General features: G+C 45.4%; 1 protein-coding gene across 1 annotated transcript in view; it reads right to left on the minus strand.

The window, feature by feature from the left end:
• LOC126547794 (uncharacterized) overlaps positions 1-21386 on the minus strand; it is a 100686-nt gene that overhangs the window by 27681 nt on the left and 51619 nt on the right. The window contains exon 3 of the mRNA XM_050195786.2: positions 1519-1691. Within this exon, the coding sequence (XP_050051743.2) occupies positions 1519-1691 (173 nt within the window). The remainder of the gene's footprint in view (positions 1-1518; positions 1692-21386) is intronic.

Here is a 21386-nt window from a genome sequence, read left to right on the forward strand (position 1 = left end):
GACATTAAGACGTTTGCAGGGACAACATGGCCACAATTAGTACATGACCGGGGTAGTTGGAGAAGTATGGGAGAGGCCTTTGCCCTGCAGTGGGCGTAACTAGGCTGATGATGATGATGATGATGATGATTTACCTAACTAGGCGAAATGAAAAAAATAATTTGAGTATCTCCAAGCGACGGCAAACATTACCTTGGTTCTGTCCAGCTACGTGGCATCCGAACATTTTAAAACTCTGGCTAAAGTTAGCTGGGACACCCTGTATATACAGGCTCCCATCACATTATTTCGGGATGAAAGAAAAAATGAAGCTAGCGCTATTTCTTTTATCAGAGGACCACATTCACAAGCGCAATGTAAAAACCTGTAGTATACGTGAGCTTTACTCGCTTGCGAGCAGGCTTGCGCATTCAAGGCAGTTTCTCGCTGCAGGAACGGAGGACAAATGTGCATTCGCGTCACCAAATAAAATTGGATGATACGGACCGTAAACTCGACAAAATGCACACGACATAGAAAACGCACAAGAGTGTCATAAAAAGCACCGAGACTGCAGCAAAACACGCATGCATACACATCGCCAAAACGCGCGAACAGCCGCGGACAGTGCTTCGCCGCCCCGTTCGCGCCGTGCTGACCGAGCAAAGTGCGAGAGCAGCGCCACGAGATGCGAGGATCGGTGGTGGGTCCACGCAGTCACAGGAGTTTGAAAACTTAACCTAGTCTAGTAACGTTGCGCCGCCTCGCAGCAAGGATTGCTTACCAGGCGTGTAATCAGCAGACATGCAGCTTCTCAAAACGGAGGTCAGAGCAGGCACTCTTTGTGCGCATTAAATATGTTTATTGTCGCATTAGTATAGTCAATCTGTGGAGCCCCTGATCCTATGAATGTGCGGGAGGTGAGCGCCAGGACGATGTCGTACGCAGGCACACAACACCAAACATAGAACGCAAGGTTCAGGTGCGACGCTGCAGCAACAAGAAGCTTACATTTACTGTTTGACCACATCTGATAGTTTCATTGGATTTTTTAAACCAGAAATATGCTTCCTAAAAGCGAGATTTCCGCCCTCCTTCCCCTCCCTTTGCGGGTGCTTTCTCTTGGCTGTCGCTGTCTTGCCGATTAGTCGGCAAATTGGGCCAGTGGTTGTGCGCGCAATATACGTGCCCATTCTTGGCCAATCCCCTCGATGGGGTACGTGCCGCTGTGACACAACGGTTATAGAAGCCTTGAATATGTTTAGACGCGTGTCGCACTGCTGCGTGCATACATCTCTCATCAACATTCTTCCAACAACTAGCGTCACACATCGCCTTCGTCGTCGCCGCAGGGAGAGCTAAAAGCTTCAGGTGATGATGTCGTGCGCGTGTCATTCGCTATTGCTGCTGCTAGCTCGCTAACTCACACAAGCTTCGCGTCATTTAGACTTCAATAAGGCGCTCTTTCTTTTGTGATCTCTCTAGCTCTTCCATTTTCTCTATTTATGCGATCTGAGCACGCGCGCACGCAAGCCTTACCTCCCAGACGAGCGCCGGGTCTCTGCAGAGGGCTAGCGCCGGCTTTGGTGCGCCCGGGTACGGTCCCATCTGCGTGTCCTTCGGAATGTGGTCTGCGGCGAACACGCCCACTTGGCAGCCGGGTACAGAGGACACGCCCAACCGAAGCTGCCTCGGCGTGCCTGCGACAACCCCTGCGCACACCAGTCCAGATGAGTGGCACGACACCGATGAACACTCGACACGACTGCCACCTTCTCACGTCATTAGCGAATAACAGCTCCATCAACTATTCATGCAGCAACTGAGAACAAAAACAAAGGCACTGCAGTCGACTGCATGCGCGGGTCCTAACACGTCTGCATTATAGTGCTGATAACGCACTATGGCAACTGTACCGATATTGTGGCACTCGCCCCGTCTCGACAAAGTCCAATGAAATGAGCTTTGACTGGTAATGACGCGTGCTAGTTTGAAAGAATAGGCACGTACGTAAGCTAAACGTTGACGTGACTGCCGATGTTTGCATGCTCACGAGAGAGAGGAAGAGAAAAGAAACATCTTAATTTAACACCTATAGATGAGTTCTTCTACAGCCCCAGGATATGCGAAGCATTTGAGATACGTTTCCTGGTGATAGCGATGTCTTTAGTCGCTCGTATCATTACCGACTGCTGACTGCTGCCAGTGTCAGTGACCATGACTGCTGCCAGTGTCAATTTGAATATTCCCTTTTCGATATTCATTTTGTTTTCCGTTATTGGCCCGCCATGTAAAGGGAAATTGCACAAGTAGGCTGTACCACTTTTAGACACGACTTCTTAAGCAGGCGTTATTTCAATAATCTACGGACAATCTCTTTGTTTTCCGTCTTGGGGCACTAATATACTATAATGGGGCTCTATAACATTCTGGGTCATCGTCCCAGTTTCGCTATTATTTTACTGTTACGCTCTTTCTTGCTCGAATTTACCGGAAATGTGAAGAAATTTATCGGCTCTCTAGACTAGTCAATGAGCGGTGCCTAATGTAACTCCAGCGTGAAATGAGCGAACAGTAAACTAACACAGAGACTCTTGCCCGACGCACACGCTTCTGGTAAACTCTTCTGTGCATGGTCCTGTTCTAGCATCACTTACCGTGTTCAATGCTGGTTTTCAGCACTCCGTTTATTATACCTTATTTGTACAACAACAACGAAAAAAATTCACGCAGAAGCTCCTCTGGGAGTTATCAAAAACGTGTAACCTTTTCATACTGATGGCCTCTTTTCGTCGTACGCTGCTTTGTTTGGTATAATGGTGAGAAACCCCGTGAAAGTCGTGTTGGAGAAACGTGGTTGCAGCGCCGTGATGTTAATTAAACCAGCATATCACGACCGCGTCATGCTGCCTGTGGCGTCGCTGTCAGACGGCCGTGGGCGTCTTTCTTCTTCTGTTGTCGCTGTAGGTCTTGGTCGCCATCACCGTTCGTTAAATCTTCATGCTGTTGTTCCTCGCTTGAAACTGATTGTCGCTAATTTATGTTTACAACCATCTGATATGTCTTTCTGTTTTGTTGATTTATTCTTATTACAAAATTTTTTTGATGCAGTGAAAGCGACACGCGTCAGCGATGGTTTTCCTCACTGGGTCGAGAGAGAAATGCTTACGCATTTTAAAAATCGCGCAGAGAAAAAATTGAGTTCATGGTGACGCACCTCTTGTCTCAACAACGGGAGCTCCAATTTGATTTAAGAACATGTGACGTCGCCTCCAAGTTTTCTTCCTCTGTGTGTTCGTTACTGTGAAGGCCTTGCAACATTAAGAAATGGAATACAGTTAAAAATTGTATTATTGAACAGCAAATTTGGTGAGTAGTGCTAATAACAGCAAAAATTAGTCCTTATTGATGTCAGAATATTTGGTAAGGTTATACAAAAATGTTAATTATGGATGATGGATGCGACCTGCAACGCTTGTACAAAAGTAGACCATATGGAATGTATAGACCCTTTTATCCATGCTGTCGACGCAGTGTGTTCATGACCCGAAAAATTTTCTGGTCATGCCTTTTTGACAGCCACGTTATCCAAGGCGAAAATAAGTGTTTTGTCCCACAGTTCACTCTAAGTATGCATGTTCATTATGCTTAAGTATATAGGGAACGTGTCCAATGTGTCCAGCGCATCTATGCGACTTTGTTGTTGTACTTAACAATGCAATTTATTTGGAAAGCATTCTACTATGCAGTGAAGCTCGTGCCAGTTGGCAAGTTCTATGTACTTACAGTCTATTGTAACTTTTGTTGCTCCAGACGGCTTAACGTGATGAGTTTTCGGACTTGAGTGGTGTAAACAAAGAAATACTGAATATATATATATATAGCATGATAAACCTTTTCTTTCTGGTAGTGATCGATGGTAGTGATGGTAGTAGGCTCTGGGCGATCAATAAAATCTTTAAAAAGCGCTGTATGACATAATGTTTATGAGAGCGGCATAAAAGCATAAAATGCCATAACAAATGATACGGCTAGGTTTTATGATTGCAAGTACTGGATTTACTTATCCCTTTGGCGCGATGGATCTACAATTTTCCACACAAATATAAGCCCTCATAATCACTAGCAGTAACAGAAACAATGGCATTGACGGTGTTATGCATGTATCTTAGGGCCCTGCTGATTATATGAGTGCTTCAAAATTTGTTATATGCGGTATGTGGGTTTTTTTTTTCTTTTTTTTTTCACGTAAGAGACTCCTCGCTTTAAGAGCAAAGTAGACGTAATTGCGGTATGAGCGATGAATCAGGTTTCATCTAATAAATGTGCTTACCGCATTTACCGCACTTCCCAACACATTTATGTCAGTTAAAATGGGTCAGCACCACACTGCCATGTCTAGACTGGCCGTCCAGTGACATTCCCTCTGACAAAGTCGTTGAGATTCATTATTCTTCACACAAAAAATCTGATTTTTAATGTTGCGCCCATAGCATTTCAATGGTTTCAATTCTGTGGGCTGTATTACGTAAGGATTTTTTTGCGACCCATTTCTTTGGCGTTTCCTCGCTGGCTTGGACACAGCTCGGACGCATTCATCGCTTAGATCAGCCACTGGACATGCGGCCTCCGGGCAACGTCGGAGTCAATGAGAAAACGTGAAAAAAAAAATATCATTACGTAATGCAGCCGCTGGCTCTGTAGTCCTCCGCTAAGCGCGTACAAAGTGGCACGTCGAACTACCTCGCCGCGACGCACATATTGAGCTGCATAACAGCCTCCGACTATCTCATCCCTCCAACACAACTTCAGTGTTGCAGCGGTTGAGAAACCTCACTCGCAAAGACAACGCATGTCAAAGATGATAGGATCGTTTTGTCAGCGCCTACGCGGTGATTTTCCAAGTGGGCTGTCTTTTTATTTCGCTTAACCGTTTATAGCCCCTCCTGCGGGCGCGCAGTGCTCCCTTTTTTCTTTCTTAACGCGATAAAGTTAAAGGTCCTGTGTCGCAGAAAATCCGGCGTCGGCGTCCCGCGTTGATGTTGAGCGCCCGCAGTCGGACGTCGATTCGTCAAAAAGATTTTCGGACCACCGATACCCAGGCCCTCCATGTAGCGCAAGAGAGTTACTGCACTAATAGAATTTATCGAGATAAGATACGTAACAAAATTATAACGTACGACTTGCACACAACCTACAGACATGATAGCGTCGGATTGTAATTTGAATATACGAGAAAACATAATTCTGTTAGGCGAAAAGTCAAACAAACCCCTTTTCCAGCGTTTCTAGCATTCATAGACAGGCCATGGCGTCCGTCATTTTCGCGCACTGGCGTGCGAATATCTTGGATGCCACGGAGCGGCGCGCCCGGTTCATTGCAACACCTCTAGATGGCGCTCGCCTCCACCAAGTGTCCTCGAAATTTTTATATTCCCTCTTGGCCTTACCACCAGTGTTAGGGAAACGACAAACAACGGAGGCTTACAAAAACAAAGTTCGCAATAAGAGTTCAGAAAGTATGGTTATGGGAATTTATCGTGCATATCCAGCTTATCTGGACACGTACCAACTAGCGGCCCCGGCCCGAAGCTAGCGCGTTTTCAATGGAACGAGCGGGTTTTTCGCGAATAACAAAAGCTGCAGGTCGATTATTGAAAAAGGCAGGTGAAAGAAATGTTCTAGAAGACAACCCACACGAGCCAGATGCGGTGACCACGCTATGGCAAGCAAGAATTCTGTTGCCAGAGCGGTTAAACGTTCTGCAATGGAAGCCTATGGAAACGACGAAAATTTTTGCTCAATTTTCGAGACAAATACGACACCGGTGATAAAACTACGGCGTCTATCGTAAAAGTCACTGCAGCGTATGTAGTACGGAGACTCAGCTTCAGATTGATGTCTGTCTCGACTTTCTACACATGGCGTAACACTTTTCCCGAAAGCAATTTTCGAAACGCAGTCGTGCAAGTTCACGTGGTATACATAAAAACCCGAGCATATCACTAGCTGAAGCTTTGGAAGCCGTGGCCGAGTCGTTTAATCGCTCGCACCTATCATTCTGCGTCATGCTGGCGGTGGTTCGATGGCGTGAGACGTTTTTATTTTTTTTTAACGCCACGTAGGACTCAAAAAAATTAAATTATGGGGTTTTACGTGCCAAAACCACTTTCTGATTATGAGGCACGCCGTAGTGGAGGACTCCGGAAATTTCGACCACCTGGGGTTCTTTAACGCGCACCTAAATCTAAGTACGCGGGTGTTTTCGCCTTTCGCCCCCATCGAAATGCGGCCGCCGTGGCCGGGATTCGATCCCGCGACCTCGTGCTCAGCAGCCTAACACCATAGCCACTGAGCAACCACGGCGGGTCCGTAGGACTCAGTTGGACAGTCTTCCACCAGATGGCCGTAACACAAAACTCAGGATTTGGTTTCAGCTTTGGTTTTTTCAGACGTGCTCTTCAAATATTATATTGTCTATTCTTGCTTGCTAAAACGTACTAATGGGTTACTTATTTCTAAAGTCATCGCTTTTAATATGACATTTTATTCCTTGTACAACATAATAACAAGCATGCGCATGTCTTTGTGTTACGTTAAAAAAGATACTATCGTGCTTTGTAGTATGGACATACTGAGGAATTCTGGACATTTCACATTCACCATCCTGTGGAACTTCACGGCAATGCACATGCGCAATTGAATGGGCAAAATTTTAAACAATTTTATTTCTATATAATAGCCGAGTATCAACAAGCTTCAACTGTCTGCGCCAATAAGTTGTCGTTTGTAACAACATATGCATTTTAGTCGGAACATTGGTGGTGCGTTAAGGCAGTGTTTCGGTCGGGGATTGGCGGCTATGTCACACCACAGGAGCAAATGGTTTTGTACCCTAAGGGCAGAGGGCACATTGACTTGAAGAAGCGCCAAATTTAAACCGTAAAGCAATTTTTACAGCTGGAGTATGAACGGTGATTGCAGAACGAGTGTCATTCAATCTGTTTTCATGCGCATGTTTTTGCGAGGCACATTTTTGTGCGTGTGTGAAGCGTGGACGCGCATAAATGTAAATACGGGCGAAAATGTGTCATCTCTCTCTCTCTCTCTCTCTGTGTGTGTGTGTGTGTGTGTGTGTGTGTGTGTGTGTGTGTGTGGGTGTGGGTGGGTGTGTGGGTGTGGGTGTGGGTGTGGGTGTGGGTGAACGGGATATATAGTTTATTTAAACCCGTATTTAAATCTGCGAGAAAAGAACGAATTACTCTGCATTTATAGTACTATCTCTTTCTGAAAGCGAAATCAAGGCAAAAAAGAAAAAAAGACGCCTGCGCCGTCCATATCGCAGCCCCCGATTTCGTCACGATGGCATCTACACCATCTGCACGGTTCCGTGAGCCGCTACCTAGCTGTTCAACTTCGTTATCTTCCTTCCCACGACGGCAGCTCACTGTCTTCAAGCCCGCGACGCGCTAAACCTGCACCATCATTGCATCATGCGTTACTTCTACGACCAAGCAAGCTTTCGGCGGCACACGTTCGCTGGTATATTGATATTAAAAATGCGAATTGCTTGCCTTGAAATAAACATCATTAACGCCGCCTACCCAGCACATTTCGCATGATAGAGGCGGTTCTTCTTCGCCGAGCCCAGACCGGCCAGCTTCTGTCACCAGCAAGGCTACACCTCATCAACCCGCACTCATACCCGAGCCCTAAGTGCCCGGCATGCCCGGCCAGAGGTACGGCCGAACATCTTCTGTGGAGCTGCTCTGCCTTCGACACGGTCCGAGAAAGGACACTACGCTCCCTGGGCGGGAACCGACCTGGCACCCTGCAGGAGTGGCCCGACCCGCCATCGCACATCGGGCTCAAGGACTCAGTCCAGCTTTGGAGTGCTTTTCTGGACCTTTTCAGGGACAAGGAAGGGCCTGGCCGCCTCTATGCAGAGCCGACCTCGGGACCACTCCACCTCGAGGAAGAAGAGAGCACCGTCCCCCTCCCCCTCCCCCATAGAGCACCCCTTTTCTGCCGCAAGGCTTGGCCTATTAAACGCAGAAAAAAAGACGTATTAAAAAAAAACAGCATTAAGAGGAAGCTTTTTAGCTCGGGTGCTCTAATTTAAATACATGTAAAAGGATAACTCGTTTTTCTGGACAACCACTGCACCAAATTTGCCGAGGTTCTATGCATTTAAAAGGAAGATTTGAAATCTAGGGACTGTTGGTTCCGAATTTTTGATTTAGGTCGTAAATTTTTTATTAAAAACTGGCAAAAATCGAAAATTTTCAAAACACGAAACCATCAAGGTTACAACGCTATAACTCAGCAAAGAAAGATGATGCAACAAATATGTGAACTGCATCTAATAGTACATCAAAAGGGGACAAAAATTATTTGTTACACACGAATCTAAAAAAAATTAGTAATATGTAAATACAGCCTTTGCGAAACCCTGTACACAACGTGAGAAACTCAGGTAACATGCCAAGTGACATATCAAATTTGTCCGGTTTGAATGATTTAATGGATGCCATTTACAGGATCGCGATATCTGTTCTTGATTCAGAGCTAGTAATTTGTTAACTTGGTGCTTCTATGTTTTTCAAACTTTCGAATTTTTGAAAATCTTTTTAACAAAATTGAGACGCTAAATCGAAATTACACTTCCTACAGTGACTAGAATTTACCTTTCTCTCTCAACTGCAACAAATTTCGTTAAAATCAGTCCAGGGGTTATCTCAGAAAAAAGTTTTTTGCGTTTTACATGTATTTGAATAGGCTGCGTCGGAGTTGGGCACGAGCTAAAGCTTCCTCTTAATAAAGGTCGAAAGCGACTGTCCACCAGGAACACGGTTACGAAGCCATATTATTCACATCACAAAAGCTGACGTTGACTTTACAGACTTTGTAAAGACTTATGGACAGGTTTTCTTGGCGCAAATCAAGTTCATGAGCCTAAACGCGCGTGCCCAGCCGTGCACTTCTGCCTTTACAATGGATTCTTCTACATTATACAAGAAGCCCCTCAACGCTATGATACATCACAGAAGATGTGCGAGAATATCGTGTGCGCTCCCGATTACACTTCTGAGCGCTGCTGGCATCAGGCTCGATTTCCAGGTGTCATTAAGAATAAAAAGTCGGGGGACGCTTAAGCTTTGCCTTTAAGAGTGGAACGCGATAGCATTCAAAGATCCCCGACTGCTTCTCACGCTTCCCAGCAACTGCAGCTTATGCAACTGCAATGTTTACCGGCAAACGCTGACGGTGGACGCTATGCACGAAGGCGAGTGTTCTGGTAGAAACACGGCCTCTTGTGTGGGCCCATCCCGGAGGTAGTGCACAGCCGCACCAAGAAAATTTCATAATTGTCATGTTTCTAACGTTGTTTCGCACTTTTAATATTTCAGTTTTAGAAGAAAGGAAGGAAGGAAAGAAGGAAAAAGAGAAGCAGAGTGCAGGGAGGTTAACCAGAATAATGTCCGGTTGGCTACCCTACACCGGGGGAATCGGAAAGGGGAAAACAAAGATAACAGGGAGCGAGCTGAGGGAAGGAAAGAAGGAAATTAGCGGCGAGTTCACTGATGCGTGTGGACTAATAGTAATTGCACTAATAGTCACAGACGTTCACATGAGCCCGTCATCCTCAAGAAGCACAAAAGCGCCTTCCCCGCTTTGTGGGCCGATGAGCGAGCGATGGGGGCGGTGTTCGAGCAGCACCTGCACGGAAAGCGGCCGATTGTCCAGTTTTTGGGGAGCGCTAGCAAGTTCTTGTCTTTCTGGGGCATATCGTGGATAATAGGACAGCAAGCAGGTGGTCGATATTTTATTCGGTGCCGCAGACCTCGTATGCTGCACTGTCGGTCACTCCAATTAATGTAGACTATTCCTTTGTGAAGGCAACTCCTAACCAAAGGCGACAGAGAAGCGTAGTTTCACGTCGAGGAAGTCCGAATATAGATCGGAGTTACAGTGAGGGATTTAATCGATTCAGTCGGGTAAGTCCACTCGGTCAGTGAGAGACTGCGTGGCAGGTGTCGAAGCTTCCTTGCGGCGTCTGTCCTTGAAAGCGAAATTGGAACGCTGTGCTCTTCCTGAAGTGATGTGCAAGCAGCGTTATCGGCGGAATCATTGCCACTGATTACACAATGGCCAGGTACCAATTGAAAGACAACCTCGTGAACTTTTTGTTGGACGTGATAGTGAAGTTTCACGATTTCGTATGTCAGCTGTTCATGACAACCGCGTCGGATAACTGACTGCGTGCACATGTATGCCGGTTTTAAGTCAGAGAACACAGCCCTTTTTCTCAGTTTTAGAGATTTAACATAAAAGGTATGCGCTGTGGATCTAGCGAGGCGTGGCATATATGTACCGAGATATGTACGGAAATGTTTGCTCACTGACAACGCCGCCGACGCCGACACGAGATCTTCTGAGACACGGGGCCCTTAACGTTTTCGCCTTAAAACAGCTGCCTGCGGAAAGCATTGGATATATTCTTCAGTACTTTGCAACAGATGGAGCAGCGCGGACATGTACGTAGTACTAATGTATTAGGATGAGTGTTTGCGGCATATATTTTGGCTGCGTAATGTTAAGACCTCAAAAGTAAATGCCCTGATTTTGTGACAGTTATTACTGACATATGTAAAGTAACGTGAAATATGAGCTCCGACACAGCGCCCGTGATGGAACTGGCCCCTGGACTACGTAGCTTCATTGACACGCGAAATACTGGTTTAATAACTACCAGTAATCTGAAAGTGTTTAGCTGTGGAATTTTGGGTATGTCTGCGCCGTTGTGAAGTCGTGGGGGCCCCTTTTACCACGCGCATTATATTTCAGTTAATATTTGAAGCAGCAGTACATTATTATTTTTTTTGTTACGGGTGAGCTTCCTTTAGCGTCTCCAACACCGTTCCAAAGTTATCGCTTAGCTCAAGACGCGCCAGCATCTATTTCAAGTATCGAGAATGTCGTCACGGGTTCAATAGCGAAAAAGAGTTATCTAATCAAATTGCGCGCGTGAAGCGAATACTGGCGTCGTATACATTCTCGATCACATTTCAGCGCCCTCAATAGCGCTGCAATGTACGACCATTCCAATCTAATGAACCGATGCCTTGATTCGTAGATGATATTCAGAGGAAGCACTATTTTGCGCGCCATCGTTGTGCTTTGATTGTTACTTTCTTTTCCAGCGCAAGTCATATTCGTGACCCACTCTTTCCCAACAGCCTTGTTCTTCGCATCACTACGACTTCACAGTGTAAACGTGCTACATCTTCATTGAGTGAATACTGAGAAATAGACTAGGATTTTTGTTGCGTATGCGTTTACTCATTTATACAAATAATTTATTATTCAGAACTGACTTTTTAATCTAGGAAATTGTAAATGACAGCAACCTGGACACTCACAGAAGGTCTCAAGAATAAAGAAAATTTAAATGCTTATTAGTCTGCTTTCGCCTGATGGCAAGGCAGGAAAGCTTAATAAAAATATTCTTATGATAATTAAAAGCCTATCCACTTGGAAACGTTTCCGCTGAGTTCCCCCTTTGTAAGCTGATGCACACTTGAAGGTGTTTCGTATTGTGGGTCCTTGACGTACGTCCTAACTTCTAACAATGGGTCATTTCTAATTTTTCATTTTGGGAAGCGTGTTACCTTCCTGGCTTTCACTCCGGTTCACAACCACGCAAAGTTCTGCGTGAGTAGCGTCGTTAGTCCAAACCCACGAGCTACCCTAACTCGCCTCGCCTGTATCGCTGTCATTTAGGCTTGGAAAGGAAATGTAGCTTTTAAATCGACGCATCAGGAATCCGAAAAAAGCTACCCTCGACTAGTGCAGCTAGGTTTCTTTCATTTTGCACTTCGTCCTGTAAGAGATGAGGCAGGTCGCCGACAAAAAAAAAAAAGTGCAACATACTAAGGAAAAGGGCAGATAATGTGAAAGGCAAGGAGTTTAACAATGGACGTGCCCGATTGGCTACCGTATACATGGAGAGGGAAATAATTTAATGGTAATTTAGCGGTAAATGCGAGAGAAATGAGGTAAGCATTACGTCGCACCTCTGTGAGGTCCCGGTTCCATGATTTATGCCAAGTTTACTGAATCGCACTGTTGTTCAGTACCTCACTCGACACCACGTCCTGTCTCTTCTAGGAGCGAAGTGTAACCGACGACGTGGTCTGGAGCATACCACTATGCATTATATACTTTTCTAAGCGGTCAAATCGCCTCTCTACCTCTCCGACGTGACCAGCTTGCCGAACTTCACACGCTTACACTTTTTTCACTGTAACAATCCTAATGCTACGTATTAAAATATAAACAGAAATATAAGGGAATAGAATGAATAGGTAGCGAGAGTGAACTCTGCAGTACACACAGTGCAGACACTTTCAAGAAGCACAGTTGGTCTTTTGTGGCGTTGTGAATCGAATAATGCTTCGACCAAGTTCGCAAGATATCTTTCTCCGATAGTGTTCTGCCTTCGAACCGGGTAATAGTTGCTCACGGAGCAGAACGCTGAGCGTGGAAGTGGCAGAGAAGGTGATCTATGCTGTCTCGTCACCCACCGAAAATTGCATGCGTGTTGCTGGACATTCCTAGAAAACTGTATATGCGACGCCCAGCCATATGCAACACAGCAGCACTGTTTTTCGATGGCACATTCCAGGTGAGAGAGAGGATGATTATGGAGATGAAGAAACGCTATCTTCTGCAGCAATTTAGGATTAAATGAATGAGCGAATGAATTAAAAAAAAAAAAAAAGGAGAACCGAACGTCGGTGGAAGCAGGTCTCCGTACATTGGGAAAGGAGTGAGGTACAAAAAGAGAAAACAAAGAGTCCTGGTGGCAGACGAAGTCGTATTTAAGGGTCGAGAGAATATAAGCGGGAATATTTGGAACCAGTTTAATTTTAGTGTAGATGTGTGATTTAGCGAGCAAATGATTAGTCACCGCCCAGCATGCGTCCTTTGCGGTAATATAAGCACCCACCGTTCTGGGTAATTCATCATCATCAGCCTGGTTACGTCCTATGCAGGGCAAAGGCCCCTCCCATACTTCTCCAACTACCACGGTCATGTACTAATTGTGGCCATGTTGTCTCTGCAAACTTCTTAATCTCATCCGCCCACGTAACTTTCTGCCGCCCCCTGCTACGCTTCCCTTCCCTTGGAATCCAGTCCGTAACCCTTAATGACCATCGGTTACCTTCCCTCCTCATTGCATGTCCTGCCCATGCCCATTTCTTTTTCTTGATTTCAACTAAGATGTCATTAACTCTTGTTTGTACCCTCACCCAATCTGCTCTTTTCTTATCCCTTAACGTTACACCTATCATTCTTTCCATAGCTCGTTGCGTAGTCCTCAATTTAAGTAGAACCCTTTTCGTAAGCCTCCAGCTTTCTGCCCTGTATGTGAGTACTGGTAAGACACAGCTGTTATACACTTTTCACTTGAGGGATAATGGCAACCTGCTGTTCATGATCTGAGAATGCCTGCCAAACGCACCCCAGCCCATTCTTATTCTTCTGATTATTTCAGTCTCATGATCCGGATCCGCGGTCACTACCTGTCCTAAGTAGATGTATTCCCTTACCAGTTACAGTACCTCGCTACCTATCGTAAACTGCTGTTCTCTTCCGAGACTGTTAAACATTACTTTAGTTTTCTGCAGATTAATTTATAGACCCACCCTTCTGCTTTGCCTCTCCAGGTCAGTGAGCATGCATTGAAATTGGTCCCATGAGTTACTAAGCAAGGCAATATCATCAGCGAATCGCAAGTTACTAAGGTATTCTCCATTAACTCTTATCCCCAATTCTTCCCAATCCAGGTCTCTGAATACCTCCTGTAAACACGCTGCGAGTAGCATTAAAGAGATCGTCACCCCTGCCTGACGCATTTCTTTATTCGGATTTTGTTGCTTTCCTTATGGAGGACTACGCTGGCTGTGGAGCTGCTATAGATATCTTTCAGTATTTTTGCATACGGCTCGTCTACACCCTGATTCCATAATGCCTCCATGACTGCTGAGGTTTCGACTGAATCAAACGCTTTCTCGTAACCAATAAAAGCTATATATAAGGGTTCGTTATATTCCGCACATTTCTCTATCACCTGATTGATAGTGTGAATATGGTGTATTGTTTCAGTAGTCTTTACGGAATCCTGCCTGTTCCTTTGGTTGACAGAAGTCTAAGGTGTTCCTGATTCTATTTGCGATTACCTTAGTAAATGCTTTGTAGGCAACGGAGAGTAAGCTGATCGGTCTATAATTTTTCAAGTCTTTGGCGTCCCCTTTCTTATGGATTAGGGTTATGTTAGCGTTCTTCCAAGGTTCCGGTACGCTCGAGGTCATGAGGCATTGTGTATAGAGGGTGGCCAGTTTTTCTAGAACAATCTGTCCACCATCCAACAAATCTGCTGTTACCTGATCCTCCCCAGCTGCCTTCCCCCTTTGCATAGCTCCAAAGGCTTTCTTTACTTCTTCCGGCGTTAGTTGTGGGATTTCAAATTCCTCTAGACTATTCTCTCTTCCAATATTGTCGTGGGTGCAACTGGTACTGTATAAATCTGTATAGGACTCCTCAGCCACTTGAACTATCTCATCCATATTAGTAATGATATTGCCGGCTTTGTCTCTTCACGCATACATCTGATTCCTGCCTATTCCTAGTTTCTTCACTGCTGTTAGGCTTCCTCCGTTCCTGAGAGCATGTTCAATTCTATCCATATTATACTTCCTTATGTCAGCTGTGTTACGCTTGTTGATTAACTTGGAAAGTTCTGCCAGTTCTATTCTAAAGAGGAATAGGGCCGAGTGAGTTGAAAATTAGATTAATGAGAGAACTCGTGTGGTGTGTAACAGAGTGAAGAAGACAATCAGGTTAGATGGACGGCCTTTTCAAGCTAAATAGTATATGCCAACCCAAACGAATCCGCGTGGTCATACTTGCGCGACACGCCATGGTTGCCTGCCACCAGGACATCATGGAGTTACGGCGATGACAGTTTGTACTGGGTATTTGAGAATAAAAACGAGCACATCAGAGACGTCCGAGGGACGCTTCTACGGTACAAGATCACATCCTGAAAAAAAAAAAGAGCTTGCGAACAGGGACATCAGGAAATCGAGTACTACGGTCGTTGTTGATTTTCTTCAGCATGACGTGAATATGTTATTCAGCGTTTGTGTTTGAGAAAATGAGTTCAAGGTATGTTTATCTGCATTACAATGGCGGGCTTAAAGAAAGCATTAGAGGGTGCCTGAGTACTCTGTGTAGATTACGTATGTCAATGATAGCAAGAATACAACATTATAAGAGAATATAATTCGAAAACAAGTTCACTTAATATTACAGTGCAGTAAAAAGCAAGTGCCTCCACAGTATACCTGTGGATGACGAAAATAATGTACATATTGAAAAAAGTCTTGTAGGTCTGTAGTAAACTCGATAGACCATTCGCGTCTTGGCAACGGGATACAAATTACTCCTGATGGTGGAAAGTCTAGTGGCAAATCGGACAGTTGGCTCTCGCAGTGATGAAACTCCACAAAGTACGCGATAACGCCACGACGACACGCGACATTACGCCAACAAATAAAGCCATTTCTTTAAAGCAAAGCTTTCGTTGCATCTGCTTTTGACTTTTCCACTGCTGCTGCTGCTGCCTTGACGCCGCGTTGGGGGGCGGGGGGTGCATATACATAAAAGGAACGCTGCAGAGAGGAATGGCGACGCAAGAAGCTCGTTTGGAGGTTTTCGTCGGGTCACACGTGCACAGTGCTCTGTGGAGCTCCCCGGGAGGGAGCTCCACAGAGGGAGCTCCCTGGAGCTCCCTCTTTACAACTGTAATTATCTGTGACCCTTCGCAAAAGCATTGCAGAAACTGCAGCGCTTACTGGTCTACTAAGGCCCTACCCCTACACCGTCTACCGAGGCCCCTACCCCTACACACGCCTAAAGTGCCATTGCAGAGCTTTGTCACCCGCATCATTTGAGGTTTCTTTAGACTTGCCTCGACCCTTTCACTTGAAATTTTATTAGGGCTAATTGCGTACTGCGTCATTGATGACCCGGACGTGCACGGCTTTTAATTTGTACGTTCGCTTTATTTCTGCAAATTCTGACAACAGGACGATAAGCGCATTAGAAGCACCAGCGGCGGCTGCCTCATCCGTATTTTCTCACTTCAACATTGTTTTAAATTTACACTGTAAACACCATGCACATACACAATATATTCGAAAATACACATGACAAAGTTTATTATATTTTTGAAAGAGAGACATAGCCAATTAAAAATTATTTCTAAAGGTGTGGATAGCCTATGCCTAGGGAATGATGCTGTATGTTCACCTCGCTTCAAATTGCTTTGCGTGCTTTTTTGACCATGAAAAGAAAAAGCAACCTAGAAACTTCAGTGACTCCTTCGGCAGAGCCTTTTATCAACGGCGTGTGAAATGCGCGTGAATGATGTGTGTCTCAGTATTGCTTCTCTTCCCAGTAAGCAATGGTAACGACTCACGAGAAAAAAAAACATTTCTAATAATTTACACCATTTATTAGGGATGGATTCATCGCCACTAACATACGAAGGTGTCCCAATTAACTGTCATGCACCAAGATTTAAAAAGAAGAACAGTGCGTTAGTCGAAGGAAACCTAGTGCATATTGTTTCCAGTACAATGGAGTAGCTGCCAGTAATTTTTTCGTTACTGATATTTAATTAGGTAATTGTAATTAATTATCTGACTCGAAACGTACTATCACAATTATCGAAGTGTGAATGAGTTGTTTGTAGCCGCAGCCAACGGACATCTAACTGCGATATTTTCAGCAACATACTAATTGCGCACAAATTCTTTTGCGACTGATAAATAGACCCCGCGAGGTATGGAGAGTGCCACGTGACTACGCGCCCACCCGGATCATAAAGCAGCGCCCTCGAACAAGCTCCCTCCGAGTTATCCAGAACGAAATAAGGGAAATAAAGAAAAACATCGTGATCGAGCTAGTTCCTTATCTGCCACGCCCCGGCCGAAATAACACGTCGCGTTTGGTGTTAGTTGGGAACAAACTGTGATAGCTGTCGTCTTAGCGTAGATAAAGTGCACGGATGTATTTTTTTTTTCGCAGAACATATCCCCACAAAAGCGAATTGACAGCGTGAGGGCAAATGTCTAAATGTGCGTTTTTTTTTTTCGTCTCAGTCGCCATGTCTTTCTCTAATGAGTAGAAGCTAAACATGATCCTTGCCTTGGGAGCTGCCAATGGCAACAAGAGAAAGGCCGCAAATACATATAAGTCATGGAAGTATGGCGGTAGACCAAACGCATCGACCATCATCAGAAATTATGAAAACCTGAGACAAACCGGCAGCTTGAAGAAACTGCGGCAGAGGACTCCATCTTTGAGTACTAGCCTACGGACGGATGCTCTAGCACTTATGGCCTGAAGCCCTCATGCTAGCGTGCTCGACTTGGCCGCCAGGCATCAATTTCCAAGTCATCAGTTTGGCAGATTCTAAATAACGGCCTTTCACCCGTACCACCTTAACCAGCACCAATGCTTGGAAAATGGGACCTGTAGTATTGTCCAGATCTCTGAAATTGAGTCCTCACAAAAGCCAATTAGTCACCGGACTTTTTGAGCAATATCATGTGCACAGATGAAGCCAATTTTTGCAGAAACAGCCAGTTAAATTTGCCTAATGCACTCTAGTGACTCAAATCCACACTAGGTAACGTGCATTCGGCACCAGTAGCAGTGGTCGTTCAATATGTGGTTCGGAATTTTACGCCGGCGCTATAATCGGTCCCATCTTCTTCGATCACACACTGAACTGGACCGCGTTACGTCGACGAAATCGTTGAAGGAGCGGTGGATGAGTTTCTCAACGAAGTCCCGCTATCACCTCTCCCACTTCTGTGGTATCAGCAAGATAGGGCACCAGCACACAGCAGCAGCCGAGCACGAAACTGGCTGGATGCGACTTTCATGTGCAATAGATTGCAAGGCCCGAGCCTGTATATTGGCCGGCTAGGTCACCTGACCTCTCTCCACTCGATTTCTTTGTTTGCGGTTTTGTGGAAGATCGTGCTTACATGATCGAGACGGACGTCAGATTAGTTCAAGGCAAGGATAACGGATGTCTGCCGCAGAATTCCAGCGTCTTTCATCAAGAAAGCCACTGAAGATGTGATAAAGCGGACTCAGTACTACGAAGCTGCAAAAAGAGACCTATTCGAACACGTCCTCTAGGCAGCAGCTGGTGTTCAATGGAGGTTACGAATTCATAGATACTAAGGGCACACTGAAATCTGAAATTTTTATTTGTAGACATTCTGATTGCCGATTCGGCTCATTTAGAAGTGGTATATTTACTTTCTTGAACGCATCGGTTTTGCCTTTTCTTTACACGTTGGTCGCTACGCGGTCTGTTTATTTCGGTTTTATTTTTTGACACGAACCTGTTTTTGCAGCACATAAACACTTTCATGAAAAATGAACTGAAGCAAGTTTCTGGCGCGAAATATAGCTTCGCACGCACTCTTTCGATGCGGTGCGAGCAAAGCCGGGATTTTGCTATGCTGTTGGGATGCTAAGTACGAGGTTGGGGGATCGAATCCCGGCCACGGCGGCCACATTTCAATGGGGTCGAAATGCGAAAACACCCGTGTACTTAGATTTAGGCGCACGTTAAAGAACGCCAGTTGGTCCAAATTTCCGGAGTCCCCCACATACGGCGTGCCTCATAATCAGAAAGTGGTTTTGGCACGTAAAACACCATAAGTTTTTTAAACCGGGCTTTTGAAACATTATATATATATGCCTATTATATTGCTTTTCTCATTTCGTGCGTGGTCAGAGCGACGCTCGGCCGCGTTATCAAGGGGCTTCTGCTATCATTGTGATCAGTCGGCCTTGAGAGGAGGAGGAGGAATAAATTTTTATGTTTCAAACAGTATCCCAGGGTAAGCCCCAGTTCTATTCTCTGTGGGAGACCTCCTCATTCCAGGAACCCTCGGCCTTGAGAGACGGATAATAATTGTGACTTAGAAATGAGAGGAAGGAACAGCTGCGAAGCCGCGAAACCTGTTGTTGGTGCTCCTTCCGTACCATTATCAATGTGATGCGCCGTCTCTTCGAGTTTGTGACAGGCAGTGAGGTTGCCTTCAATCGGATTATTTGAGGGCGCTGCTTTGTGGGGATGCGGGTGGGAGCGCACTCGCGTGGTATTTTCATATTTCGTGAGGTTTCTTTTTCCGTAGGAAAAAAATTGTACGTAATTATTACGTCGCTTAAAACACTGCAGTTAGATGTCATTTAGGGGTGCCTACATATGCCTCATTGAGACTTTGATAATTACGATAGTACATCTCGAGTTAGACAACTAATTGCAATTACCGAATTACGTCTCACAAACGAAAGTATTACTGGCCGCTATTCGACTGTACTGGAAACAATATGCACTAGGTTTTCTTCGAGTAACGCAACTTTTTTTAAGTTCGGTGCATGATATTTGTTGAACATTGTGTAAGTCACTCAGTAACCGAAATGAGGCCAAGCCGGATTCACTCGAAATCAGAATCAACAGCAGTCATGCGCCGCATCGCTTATACTAGGACTCACAGAAAAAGAAAGGGAGAGAGTGAGTGAGAGAGAGAGAGAGAGAGAGAGAGAGAGAGAGACTGCAGTTTCGCCGGAAAAGCAAAGCAGGATTAGGGATAGCCAAGTATGCGACAATTACACGAAGGAAGGTTCTAGCACTCACGCTCCCCTTAACAGAGTGGAATACCGCACATATATACAGGGCGCACCAGACTGCACAGACTAAACGCTTCACTGCAACTCAGGCCTCTGGCCGGACTGCATAGACGCGAAGCGTTTCTTCTGTGTCGGTTGTGGCTGGGAGTTCCTTTCACGAAAGCCTACTCAGCACTAATTGGAACGGCTGATAGTCCTGCATGTGATGTTTGCCGATGCGAGAACATTGACAGCTTATTCTGCCACTGTCCTCAATTTCAAGCACAAAGATAATCTTTGTCCAACACAATGAGGAAATTAGATGATTGTCCTCTGAGTGAACAGACAGTACTAGAGCACCGTCCCCACCGATCATCGGCTCAGAAGGCACTTTTGTGCTTTCTCAGAACGTCTGGTTTGTACGTGCGGCTTTGACTCAAGTACTGTCCGTGAACGTCTGTATACATTCTCTCTTCCCCTTCTCCCTTCCCCCAGCGTAGGGTAGCCAACCAGACGCTTGACTGGTTAAGATCCCTGCCTTCCTTATATCCCTCTCAGCCTATCCTACTGCGAGGTCTTGTATATACTCATATAACGCCGTCACTTCAGCGATCGATTCTTTGAGGTCCCCCGAATTTTTTTCAAGTGCAAGAAATATATTATATATATGAGTTCGGAAAGCTGGTCGGGCTCTAGCACCCCCCCCCCCCCCACATAAATTAAAATCCACCCGTCCGTCCGTCCGTCCACCGCAACCTGCGCAAGAAGCCGCGTTTCTAACCAGAATGCCCGCCTTCGTGCATATAGCGTTCGCCGCGAGCGTTTCCAGGTAAGCATTACGGTTACATACGCTGCAGTTGCTGGGAAGCGCGAGAAGCAGTCAAGGATCTTTGAATGCTATCATGTTCCACTCTTAAAGGCGAAGCTTAAGCGTCCTCCAAATATTTACATTCTCTCTTTGTCTTAACACCAGTGTAGGGTAGCAAATCGGGAGCTTGTCTGGTTGAGCTCCCTGCCGGTGTGCTCTTCTAGCTTTCGCTCTTTATGTGTAGAAAGCTAGGAATTTCTACGACTGGCAACACTGTTCCCCCTCACCAACGTGGGCTGCCAGCAAACACTTACTTGGAGCACGCCATCTGCGTTTTTCGTGACCTCCACCCCAATTTACGACTGCGCAAGCCATATCATGAGTGGAGGAAGCCGCTTTCTAAGAACCGGCTCTTTGTTCGCACTGAATTAAATCACGGTGCAGGGATAACTATAGCCAGCGGCTTCTTCATAACCAAGCATCGTGACGACGAAGAAATCACTCGTTCGCCATTAGTGGCTTATCACTCGCAGCAAGCGCAGTAAACTGCTTTTCAATGTTGACCCACTCACCTACTAACTGGTGCCGATAAATATTAAGCCTTGAGCATACAAAATTAAGCGAACTAGCTGTAAATTTCAGGGAGTATTTAATAATATTTCTATATTCAATGGTGCAGAAGTCAGCTACGCGTATATTATGCTATTTTCTTCTTCTTCAAGTTCAAGGTGAACATTGCAGCACCTCTAGGAAAGTTCAGTCTGGAAGAGCTTAGGATCAAGTTCCTGTTTCTCCAAGGGAAACCTGCGAAGCATATCCGTAACGAAAT

Source organism: Dermacentor andersoni, chromosome 1, assembly GCF_023375885.2.
Source record: "Dermacentor andersoni chromosome 1, qqDerAnde1_hic_scaffold, whole genome shotgun sequence".
Taxonomy (NCBI): domain Eukaryota; kingdom Metazoa; phylum Arthropoda; class Arachnida; order Ixodida; family Ixodidae; genus Dermacentor; species Dermacentor andersoni.